The sequence below is a fragment of the Phoenix dactylifera genome, chromosome 5, assembly GCF_051530095.1.
Source record: "Phoenix dactylifera cultivar Ajwa chromosome 5, Ajwa_hap1_PhDact_Kaust_v1.1, whole genome shotgun sequence".
NCBI lineage: Eukaryota > Viridiplantae > Streptophyta > Magnoliopsida > Arecales > Arecaceae > Phoenix > Phoenix dactylifera.
The window spans coordinates 6,475,223-6,486,045 of record NC_143194.1 but is presented as its reverse complement, the minus strand read 5'-3'; the positions used below and the strand labels follow the sequence as shown (position 1 = coordinate 6,486,045).

The 10,823-nt window shown below is 36.1% G+C and overlaps 1 protein-coding gene across 1 annotated transcript; it reads right to left on the bottom strand.

Annotated features, from left to right (window-relative positions):
- Positions 1 to 6,986: 6,986 nt before the first annotated feature.
- On the bottom strand, positions 6,987 to 10,347 carry LOC120107736 (putative polygalacturonase At2g43860). Its single transcript, XM_089931128.1, has 10 exons — positions 10,279 to 10,347; positions 9,880 to 9,996; positions 8,949 to 9,080; positions 8,684 to 8,833; positions 8,571 to 8,591; positions 8,170 to 8,425; positions 7,909 to 7,990; positions 7,725 to 7,833; positions 7,526 to 7,639; positions 6,987 to 7,374 (listed from the first exon to the last, which is right to left on the bottom strand). Exons 1-10 carry the CDS (start codon positions 10,345 to 10,347, stop codon positions 7,138 to 7,140), a joined length of 1,287 nt encoding a protein of 428 aa, XP_089787254.1. The 3' UTR covers positions 6,987 to 7,137.
- Between the last annotated feature and the right edge of the window lie 476 nt (positions 10,348 to 10,823).

Genomic DNA, 10,823 nt, shown 5'->3' with positions numbered 1-10,823 from the left:
GGGACCGAAAAATATAACACCAAATCCAACTTTTTATTTTTTTAACTCATTGTCGTTTTGAAATGCCGGAGATCCGGGTAAATTCACCGCCCGCGACACAAATTTTCCAGTGACGCTGCTACCCCGTTGACATCCAACGGCTCTGTCGTTGAACGTTAGGACGGTGGTAAGTGGTAGCGGGGTGCCTTGCCTAGGGGTGGCAAAATATGATCCGACCCGCCAATCCGATCCGTGTTCGACCCGCCATAAACAGGTTTGGATTTGGCCTAAACAGGTTCGGGTCGTAAACAGGTCGACCCGTTTAACCTGTTTATTAATTGGGTCGGATACGGGTTTTAGATGTCTGACCCGTTTAAACCGTTTAATCCGTTTAACTGTTGGGCAGGTTAAACAGGTCTAAACAGGTTAAACGGGTTAAACGGGTTAAACGGGTTAAACAGGTTAAACAGGTCTAAACAGGTTAAACGGGTCTAAACAGGTATAAACAAGTCGGGTTGGGCAGGTTAAACAGGTTGGGTTGGACAGATTAAACAGGTCTAAACAGGTTAAACGGGTCAGGTTGGGCAAACAGGTTAAACAGGTCGGGTCGGGTTGGGTAAACAGGTTACCTGTTTATTAAACAGGTTAAACGGGTCGGGTCGGGTTACCTGTTTAATAAACAGGTCAGGTTCAGGTTTGCAATTTCTGACCCGTTTAATAAACAGGTCGGGTTCAGATTTATAGTTTTCTGACCCGACCTGTATTTGACCCGACCTGTTTATGCCTGACCCGACCCGATTGCCACCTCTAGCCTTGCCGCAGACTTCCTATGTTACTAGTAGGGGTGCAAATGGGTCGGATCCTAAGTGACCCCGATCCGATCCGATTTTTTGTTCGGATCCTAATTTTGGATCCAGATCCGACCCAGTTGAAGATCGGATCCGAGTCGGATCCGGATCGGGTCCGGATCCGAGTCGGGTCGGGTTCGATCTGAATCGAATCCATTTTTTATGCTTTTGGAAAAGAATTTTGGGCAAATCTAATTTGGCCATACCATAACTATGAGGTGCTGGGCCTGGGTGACCCATGGCTTGAAAGACTTGCAATTGACCTCCCGTCAGAATATATGACCCGTGACGAACTAAGTAAGTCTGTCTACAAGCCATATTTCATATCACACTATTTTTTATTTATATGACTCATTGGACGGAACTTGGTGTCTCCCAGCTCCCCTCTCAGGAGGGCAAAGAAAATCCCAGACCTTCTTCCAAAATCCAATTCCATTGCAGAAACTGGCACATGACCCATATGCAGTTCAGCGTTCCTCACTTTCTCCCTTCAAAAGTTAAAAGAAACAAAAACCAAAAAACAGAAGGAAAAAAAACCCAGCTACCGAGACACCAGAGGTTTCAACAGTGTAATAGATCGAGAGAGAATCCGAGTTTTCCTTTCTTTTTTTTTCTCTCTCCCTCTCTCTTTCTCTCTCTCTCTCTTCGGGTCCATTCGGATTGAATCGGGTCCGTTCGGTAAACCCAGACTCGACCCAGAAAATGATTTGGATCCAATTTTTAGATCCGATCCGAATCCGTGGGTCCTAAAATTCGGATCGGTTCGGATCTACGCAGGTCGGGTCGGGTCGGGTCACGGGTTGATCCGACCCATTTGCGGCCTTAGTTACTAGAGTGCGAAGAGAGAGAAAGATATTTTGAAAAATAAATAAATTAAAAATTCTAAATATTAGATTTTTCTTCTAAGTTCTAAATATTGGTTATTAAACTTTATCAACATATAATATTAGGTAAATTTGCAAATTGGTGTTATATTGATGAAAATTTGTTTGCCATATCAACTATCCTTCGAATATATCTTTTTTATGCAAACATTATTATTCGAGGTTTAATAGATTATAAATTGTCATTCAAGCATTATATGGGTTCAAAATTTTTTTTGTTACCAAGAATTGCCGCAAAAGTTTTTTTTGCAAAATAATAAATATCATAAAAATAATAATAATATTTTTTTATAAGTAAATGAGAGTTAAGGCTTTCTATCGTATTCTTTCAAATAGTCTCTAATACAATTCCACAACTCAAATGGAAAATTAGTAATACAAACTTTTATACTTTCATTTGTTGACAACTCAGCTTCTTAGTTCCCATCCATAAATATGTGAAAGACGTAGTAAGGAGATAGAGAAAATCATGTCCCAAGCATTAGTAAGGCAGTAAACGAATAAACTAATAAAGAAAAGCCTATCAATCAATCATCTATTAAGCCATTCCTTAAAGGTTTGTTTGGACTACAGAAGATCTTGGAGTCGATAAGATCTTCGAGCATCCAAAGACTCCCTAAATGAATAAGGCCATGTTTGGGGGAGCTTTTGGAGGGCCAGAAAGCACTTTCTGGCCCTCCAAAAGTACTTTTAGATGAAAAACTGTGTTTGGTAAATTTTTCAAAAAGCTGTTTCAGCTTTTGCGGGAAGCTGAAAACAGCTTTTGGAAGGAAGCTCCAATTTGGAGCTTTTGGGAGGAAGCTGTTTCAGCTTTTTCGGAAAACTGTATTTTTGACAAAAATGCCCATATTAAAATAACATAATTACATAGTTTATCCCTATATAAACCTAAAAATCTGCTGGAGCCAAGAAAATTAATTTATAATATTAATTATAATATTTTATACCTTTATTATTCTATTATACTATAAATATTGTATTATATTACATTACATTATATGTTATTTTAAATAATTTAATATTATGTTATATTATGAAAAATTAATTTATACTAATAATTATAATATTTTATACTTTTATTATTGTATTATACTATAAATATAATATATATTACATTATATCATAATACATTAATATGTTATGTTAAATAATTTAATATTATGTTATATTACCAAATATTAATTTACTCTAATAATTATATTACTATTATGCTATATTAACATAATATTATTATATATTACAATAATATAATACTATATCATATATTTATGTATTAATTTATGTTATGTTTTATTATGTTGTGTTGTATAATACTATGCAATGTCCTTTATGGTAATTTTGTCATATAAAAGTACTTTCTCAGTTTGTTTACCAAACACAAAACAAAGTACCACAGCACTTTACGAATGTGGTTACCAAACAACAAACAGCTTTTTATAACAGCTCTACTTCAGACAGCTCTACTTCCAACAACTCTACTTCCAACAGCTCTACTGTCAACAGCTCCCCCAAACAGGGCCTAAGCATGGCGTCAACTTATATATAGGTTGCTCTTAGACTATAACTCGTTCGATTCTTAAAACTCCTAAGTTAAAGATAGTTAAACATTATGTATCCGACGTTGAACTACAACTAATTGAGTCACAACTACTCTTAGATCATTGATGAAAACTAAGGCACACCAAGCCCTTGAAATAACAACTCCTGACCCTCAAAGTCATACCAAACGTAGGTGTTGCCCAGAATGATTTGATAATAGCCTCTAGACCACCAAAATGAATTGATGATGGTCAGCTCACAATCAGCCCCAATAGACGATGTTGGCTATTTTACTGTCGAAAGAATTCAATGATGCCTCTATTACCTTCAAGCGTTTTCTTCTTGAGGGCTACCAAAAGAACTCCAACATGGGTTCAAACATCCAAGCCATCTAAAATCATTGGATGGAGCATTTATCACCATCTGAATTCTCATAATCCAAGCTTAAGTCAAAGAAGTAGACCAAAAGATTTGATGGTAGGCTTCTTAGCATGAAAAGATATTAGACAGTCAAATTAATTGTCATCTAAAGCCTTCTAACGGCAACCTTCTCACAATCAAATTTTAGGAGCTCTCTTTTCTCAAGTATTCTTACTTGAGATAACGTAGGATTATAGTTTTTGATTTTGGTCATGTTCCAGGATGCTCTACGAGTTTTCTTTGATGCAAGGGCCTGAAACTTATAAATATTGCTATGTACTCTTTTCCAATCTTTAAATCATTAATAAAATTTTTCTCTTGATTCTTCTCAAATTCTTGAGTGGTAAGAGTGTGAGGCATGGACTCTAATCGAACTTAATTATGAACGAGTCGTGTACTCCAAACATGCCATGCACCAAAAACTCTTCATAGAAGTCCAGGACTCTTCATAGAGTCCTAAAGATTGTTGAAGGCTATTAACTATCATCCTTTAGAAGGAGTACAGGAAGACCCACTCACGCCATCTGAGATAAATCGAGCAAATCAACTTGACCAACTGCGGAAGGATATCCTCAAACAAGTGAGGAATCTTTATCGCGCGCATGAACTGCCTCCGGTTAAGGACGAGAGGAAATATTCCATTATGGTTGATTTCTTCCCTATCAACAAGGCAAGATTGTGATTTCTATCTTTATCTATCTCCTTCCTTTTTTTCTTGTTTAGGACTGGATTCAAAGAGTCTTAGATATTTCCTTCCTTGTTTTAGAAAGCAGGATAGAAGGAGTATCCTAGACTCTACCTTTATTTAAGAGCACCATGACCGCCCTCGCAACCCCCCCCCCCCCCCCCCCCAAGTCGAGGATTCAAAGGATCCTAGTGGAAATTAGAGTCCCAGAGATTGTTAAAGGCTAGAAAAATCCTAGACTCTACCTTTATTTAAGAGCACCATGACCGCCCTCACCCCCCCCCCCCCCCCCCCCCCCCCCACACACACACATCTGACGAAAGCTACTACTGAATATTGCCCCCTTTCTCTTTTTCTTTTCCATGCATTATTGTCGTGCCTCCGCCCCTACTGTCATTGAAATCATAGCCAAAACCTTGCTAGAGTTGAGGTAACAACCATCCCACTTCACTGATACCCTCTCCTCTTCCATCCCTATGCGAAAATCTCTATAAGATTCGTAGGAAATTGAGATATTGCTATAAAGGTTTTATCAAGCAAAAGGAGGGAAAAGATATATGAGAACTCACTATGGTATCCGTCCAGGAATATGTGGCGGTAGCAATGCGAGTTATGGTCTTTTTGTAGTTCTCTACCATATTTATAATGGCTCATAGGAGAAAGCGGCTCTTCTCTCCTCCAAAAATCGAACCCTAAATGATATGTTTGGCGGCCAAAAAAGCTACCCACAAAAAAGGGAAATTTTACGTGCACTCTCTTCAAAAAAGGCATAAAATTACAAGATCAGGCCATATTTTAGGTTAATCATGGCTCAACATGTATGCAATCCCAATCCAATAAGACTCTAAGGCTTATTTTAAGAACCAAACCCAACACAGTAGCTTATTTGACCTTTCTTCAGATCCAAGCCCAGTCTCTTGAGCCAATTGCTTAGTTGCGAAGACCTACCAATGAGGTTAAGGCTCATTTTACTAACAAATTCATTTTTGTTGGTAGCCATTACTTCATTACATTTAAATTTAATGGAGTTTTTCAAGAGTTTGTTTGTGAGGAATGCATTAAATTTCATGTTCTAATTTAAATCTGAACGAATTCAAACTTTTGCTTAGGAGAACCGGATCGAAAATATATAAAACTCAACAAGAGTCACATTGGTGAACATTATAGGCTTGGTGCCTTGGAGGTAAACCTATTTTGGCCCCACTTGAGCGCGAACCTTTTTAGACGGGCTTGGATCAAAGATTTGATATATCAACCTAATAGCTTAATAGATATATTGTATGTTATTGACAATATTTAATTATTCATATTTAGTATTTTTAAATAATATTAAATAGTTTAGTTTTATGATTTTTTTAAAAAAATTAAAATGGTCATGAAGTATGTATGATACGAAGCTCAAAGTTTGAGTAAGAGCCAGGCTGGTAGATTCGAAGACTTGAGCCAAATCGGGCCTCACTCTAAGAAAATTATGTTGGCCTTTGGGCAAAGTCTGGTTCCGCTTGCTCCATAAACAGGTCTACTTGGATTGAAGCAGATTGTCCTAAATATTATATAATCTACTTGGTCAATTAAGTTTTGTACAATTATATATATGAATCTTAATCCACCGTGAATGATTGGAAGAGATTTTTTGTGCAAAATTTTGGCAAGCCCTATAGTTGTCATTCATTCAATATTAAGTTCAAGGAGTGAACATGAGATTCAAGCCTGATGTCCATACTTTGTGTCACGACTTATGACGGAGTGGGGCTTATACCGTACATAGAACACCGGCCCATGCAGTTGTACATGGGCCCTGCTGCATCATGCCATCATTCAAAATATAGTTGGTGGTTGTTATTAATGAACTTAATAATATATTACATAGAAATAATAAAATATGACAAAATTAATAATATATATATATATGTATGTATGTATGTATGTATGTATGTATGTATGTATGTATATGTGTGTATATGTGTGTGTATAAGTACATACGTGCATGAGTTGGTCTATGTACTTGATGTTAGACCATCCAATTTAAAGATCTAAATAATTGAACATGACCCACACTAAAAATTAATTAAAAATAAAATTCATATATTTTGTTGGTTAATAACTATAAATCAAATTGGTACAAAAAATGAATTGCATCAGTTGTACTAGTATGATAAAATAGATGGTAAAACAAATAGATTATCCACTTTATAGACCATGATCTACACATTTTAAAATATAGGTAGATTTAAATTTACTAGGTTTTGATGACTAAATCATAGTAAAACATAGAATCATGTAGTTAAAACTGTCCATTTTAATAATTACTTAATGATTAGGTAAGAAACCACCAAAATACATGAATATTAGTTTGTAGATATTAGTTTGAAAGTGAAATCCCACTTGAGCTAAACGAAACCTAATGGGAGCTAGGTAGGTGAAAGAGGTGAATCTAGAATCTCGATCCAGATATAAAAGAAAATTCGAATCATGTCAAAGAGGAGCAATTTGCAGCCCAATTCAACCTACATCATTGACCAAGTGCTTCCTTTGTCTTACCCTGAAATGCTCATGAAAAAGTAGGGTAAATGAAGCATCTCCCCCTAAATATTTTTGGCACATAAAACTAAAACATTATATGATGAGATGGAAGCAAATTCAAGTTTATTGATGCTTTTTGTTGGTCCCATGGAATGAAGCAACAATTACAAGATGGAGAATTCATCTTGCTATCCCCATTAATTGGGACCATTGACAAAATATAGCACTAATTCTGATGACTTGAGAAGGAAACATAGGTTTATTTCAAACATGGGACATCCGGTATGACCTTACCAATTTTACTCCCATGGACACTGAGGCAATAAGAGGTGATTTGATTCCTGTGGGCAACTTTGTCCAAAACAATGCTGATGCTTTCCAAAACAACGTTAGAACAGGGAACGCTCTCACTGCATGCAAGGTTGATGGCCACCTCACTTGACGAGGTTCCACGTACATCAGCAAATCGAACATCACTCAATTTCACAGCCGATGTCTTTGCCATGAAACAGGACCAAGGAAAAAAAAAGGGAAAAGATATTTAGCTTTCTAAGATTTTTATATAAATACTAAACGAGAATTACGAGAATTTTCTAAGACTTTAACTTCTCTGCCTCATAATGATAAGAAGAAATGCAAGTGATTACCGAATTCCTGCAGTTCTTTGTGGGACAGTAGAATTGGTCTATGATGATAGGGTTTCGAACTGAAGCAAGTTTGATGTGCTCGAAAGAGATTCCTTTTGCAAAACCTGACCCTCCCTTCACAGCATAAAAGTAAGCAAACAGTTATTAGTCAAAAATATGCGTCTTAATTGGGATTGAGAATTGCATATTAAATTTGTACCTGCCATGTCTTAATCCTCATGCCATTGGTCGTTTGAGAGAAATTAGAGTACGAGATGTGGACACCCTCGACCTTTGCATTTGAATTTTGCCATCCCAAGCTTCCAATGCTGCAAAACCAGGGATGATATAAGTCAAGGCCATCAAAATCGATCTCAGTTCATCAATAGAAAGATATAACTCACCTTATGCCATGGCCAAGGCCGCATGAAATCCTCGTGATGTTCACATCCAAAGAACCCGTACCAATGGCTATACAATCATCTCCTACGTGCGCACAGAGGAAAGTTATTTGACGTATGTATATACCCGAACATAGGTTTTTAGTATATTCGGCAATTAGCATTGCTAATAAGCAAGTTGATTTTCGACGTTTACATTGCCGACACTTTTGCGACGCTCTAAAAAATGTCAGAAATAAAACTACCGACGCTTATAAGCATTACCTGATCTGATGACGGTATCACTAACTTCAACATGCTCAGACTCTTGGATGTATATGCCATCGGTGTTAGGGCTGTCCGCTGGAGCTATAATTTTAAGACCCTTAATCTGAACCCATGAACTCATAAATACAGTGAGGTGTTTTCCTGGGCTGTTTATAATTGTTAGGCCATTCATGTGAAAATTGTTGCAGCCTGAGATTCCAAATGCCTGATACAAAACTTGTAATAAGTATACTGTAATGGTTTGTCTGTATTTTTAGAAGCCAAATATTTGAGCAATGATGTATGGTATCCAAACCCAGACGACCCAAGTTTCAGGTTATAACAGGTTCAGTTACATTAAATCAAAGGCAACTAGTAATTTAAATTCCACATAGATGAACTTAGGAGAGCATACTTACATAAGGAACATTAACGCATCGCTGCAATAAAAAGGAAGGGGAAAAAACCTAGTTAGGTATATAAAGACTTACAAAAGAGAAAAACTTTGTTAATATACATTAGGAATAATTACCTTCTTATTTTTGCAGTTCCACCAGATGGAACCTTGGCCGTCGATCAGGCCAGAACCATCAATAGTGAGATCGTTGATGTTTCTGAATGAGATCCAAGTGGTGAATTCAGAGGTCCACAACTTGTTAGGTGCCACAATATTTCCACTAACCTGCACCAAAACTTCCCATGAGTCCAGTCAAAAACCTAAGTTCCGTTGCTGTACTGGAAAGTTGAACTCCTCTTGCATTTTATATTAGTGCATATAAACTTGGTATTAGCTGAACCTGAACATGGATGCTGGATTTGCAGGGGCCTTCAAATTCTATTTGGCTCAACAGGAATGTCCTTCGTGGAGGGATAACTACTGTGGGCACCCTAAAGTCCGAGCAAGCGACACCCCAAGCCCTTAAGAACCCCTGCAAGACACCACTCACAACATAAAATGGCAAATATTGGCATAATTTTAAGGATTACATAACAACATGTATCGACCCATATTATTTTTTTTATTGGTGTGATCCTGTATCGGTCTGTGTTATTTTTCTTTGTTAGCGTAATCCTATATTGGTCAGTATTATTTTTCTTTGTTAGCATAATCTTGTTAGAGTAATTTTAGGAATCACATAACAATTTATATCAGCAATTATTATTTTCCTTTATTAGAATGATATTATATCTGCCTATATTATTTTCTTATATGGAGTCTGTAGACGAGTGTATATAATCCCTGAGATATGCCCAATATGATGGAACAAAGAAATAAAATTATTTTTTTTCTTTTCTCTTTTTCTGCAAATATTTTAATTTTGTTTTTTTTTTTTTAATTTCGTAGACGCTATACCAGGAAATTGCATGCATGGATGCATTTATAGCATATATATGCAGGTATATATGTACTTGTATATATATACACACACTCCCACATATTTATGTAAACTAACATGATTTTTTTCTTTAATTTCATAAACATTAGCACATACTTATGCGTATCTTTTCATGTGCATGTATATAAATTATAATTGTTGCATATATAAATTTCATATATATATATATATATATATATATATATATATATATATATATATATATATATATATATATATATATATATATATATATATATATATATATATATATATATATATATATATATAACCAAGACCTAGACCTTGAGAGAGAGAGCCCTAGCGGCAAGGTGTAGGGGAACTTGCAAACCTGGGTATCATCGTGTCTGCCGTCTCCAACAGCCCCATAGTCCATAACATTAATGATTGGATTGGCCTCACCAACCACATAAGCCAAACCCAAAAGCACAAAGATCAAAGTGATTTCCTGCATGAAGGAGAAGATGGAACAGAATATTCACCGGTGCTAGAAATCAAAAAAAATATTTATAACACAATATCAAAGTAACTAAAGATTTATAAAACTATATTCTAACAGAAACTATTTTTTCATCACGTAGAAAAGAAGGGTCTCATGTAACGTACAGCAGCAAGAGATTGAAAAGCTACATCACATGAGTGGATTTGTGGAAAAGATGCGTAGGAAATTGAGATATTGATATAAAGACTTTATAAAGCGAAAGGAGGGAAAAGATATATGAGAACTCACCATGGTATCCGTCCAGAAATATGTGGCTGCAGCAATGCGAGTTATGGTTTTTCTGTAGTTCTCTGCCATATTTATAATGACTCATAGGAGAAAGCGGATCTTCTTTCCTCCAAAAATTGAACACTAAATGGTATGTTTGGCGGCCAAAAAAAGATATCCACAAAAAAGGGAAATTTCACGTGCAATCTTTTCAAAAAAGGCATAAAATTATGAGATCAGGCTGGTTTTAGGTTAGTCATCATGGCTCAATATGTATGTAATCCCAAACCAATAAGACTCTAAGGCTTATTTTAAGAACCAAACCCAACATAGTAGCTTATTTGACCTTTTTTTAGACCCAAACCCAGTCTCTTGAGCTAATTGCTTAGTGGCGAAGACCTGCCAATGAGGTTAAGGCTCATTTTACTAACAAATTCATTTTTGTTGGAAGCCATTACTCCATTTCATTTAAATTTAATGGAGTTTTTAAAGAGTTTGTTCGTGAGCGATGCATTATATTTTATGTTCTAATTTAAATTTGAACGAGTTCAAACTTTTGCTTAGGA

Excerpts from the sequence above, each read along its gene's own strand:
- LOC120107736 (XM_089931128.1), bottom strand. The coding sequence starts at position 10,347 with ATGGCAGAGAACTACAGAAAAACCATAACTCGCATTGCTGCAGCCACA. Across the intron at positions 9,081-9,879 it reads GCAGACACGATGATACCCAG|GGGTTCTTAAGGGCTTGGGG; the intron begins GTTTGCAAGTTC and ends GGTGTCTTGCAG. Across the intron at positions 8,592-8,683 it reads GGAACTGCAAAAATAAGAAG|CGATGCGTTAATGTTCCTTA; the intron begins GTAATTATTCCT and ends TTTTTATTGCAG.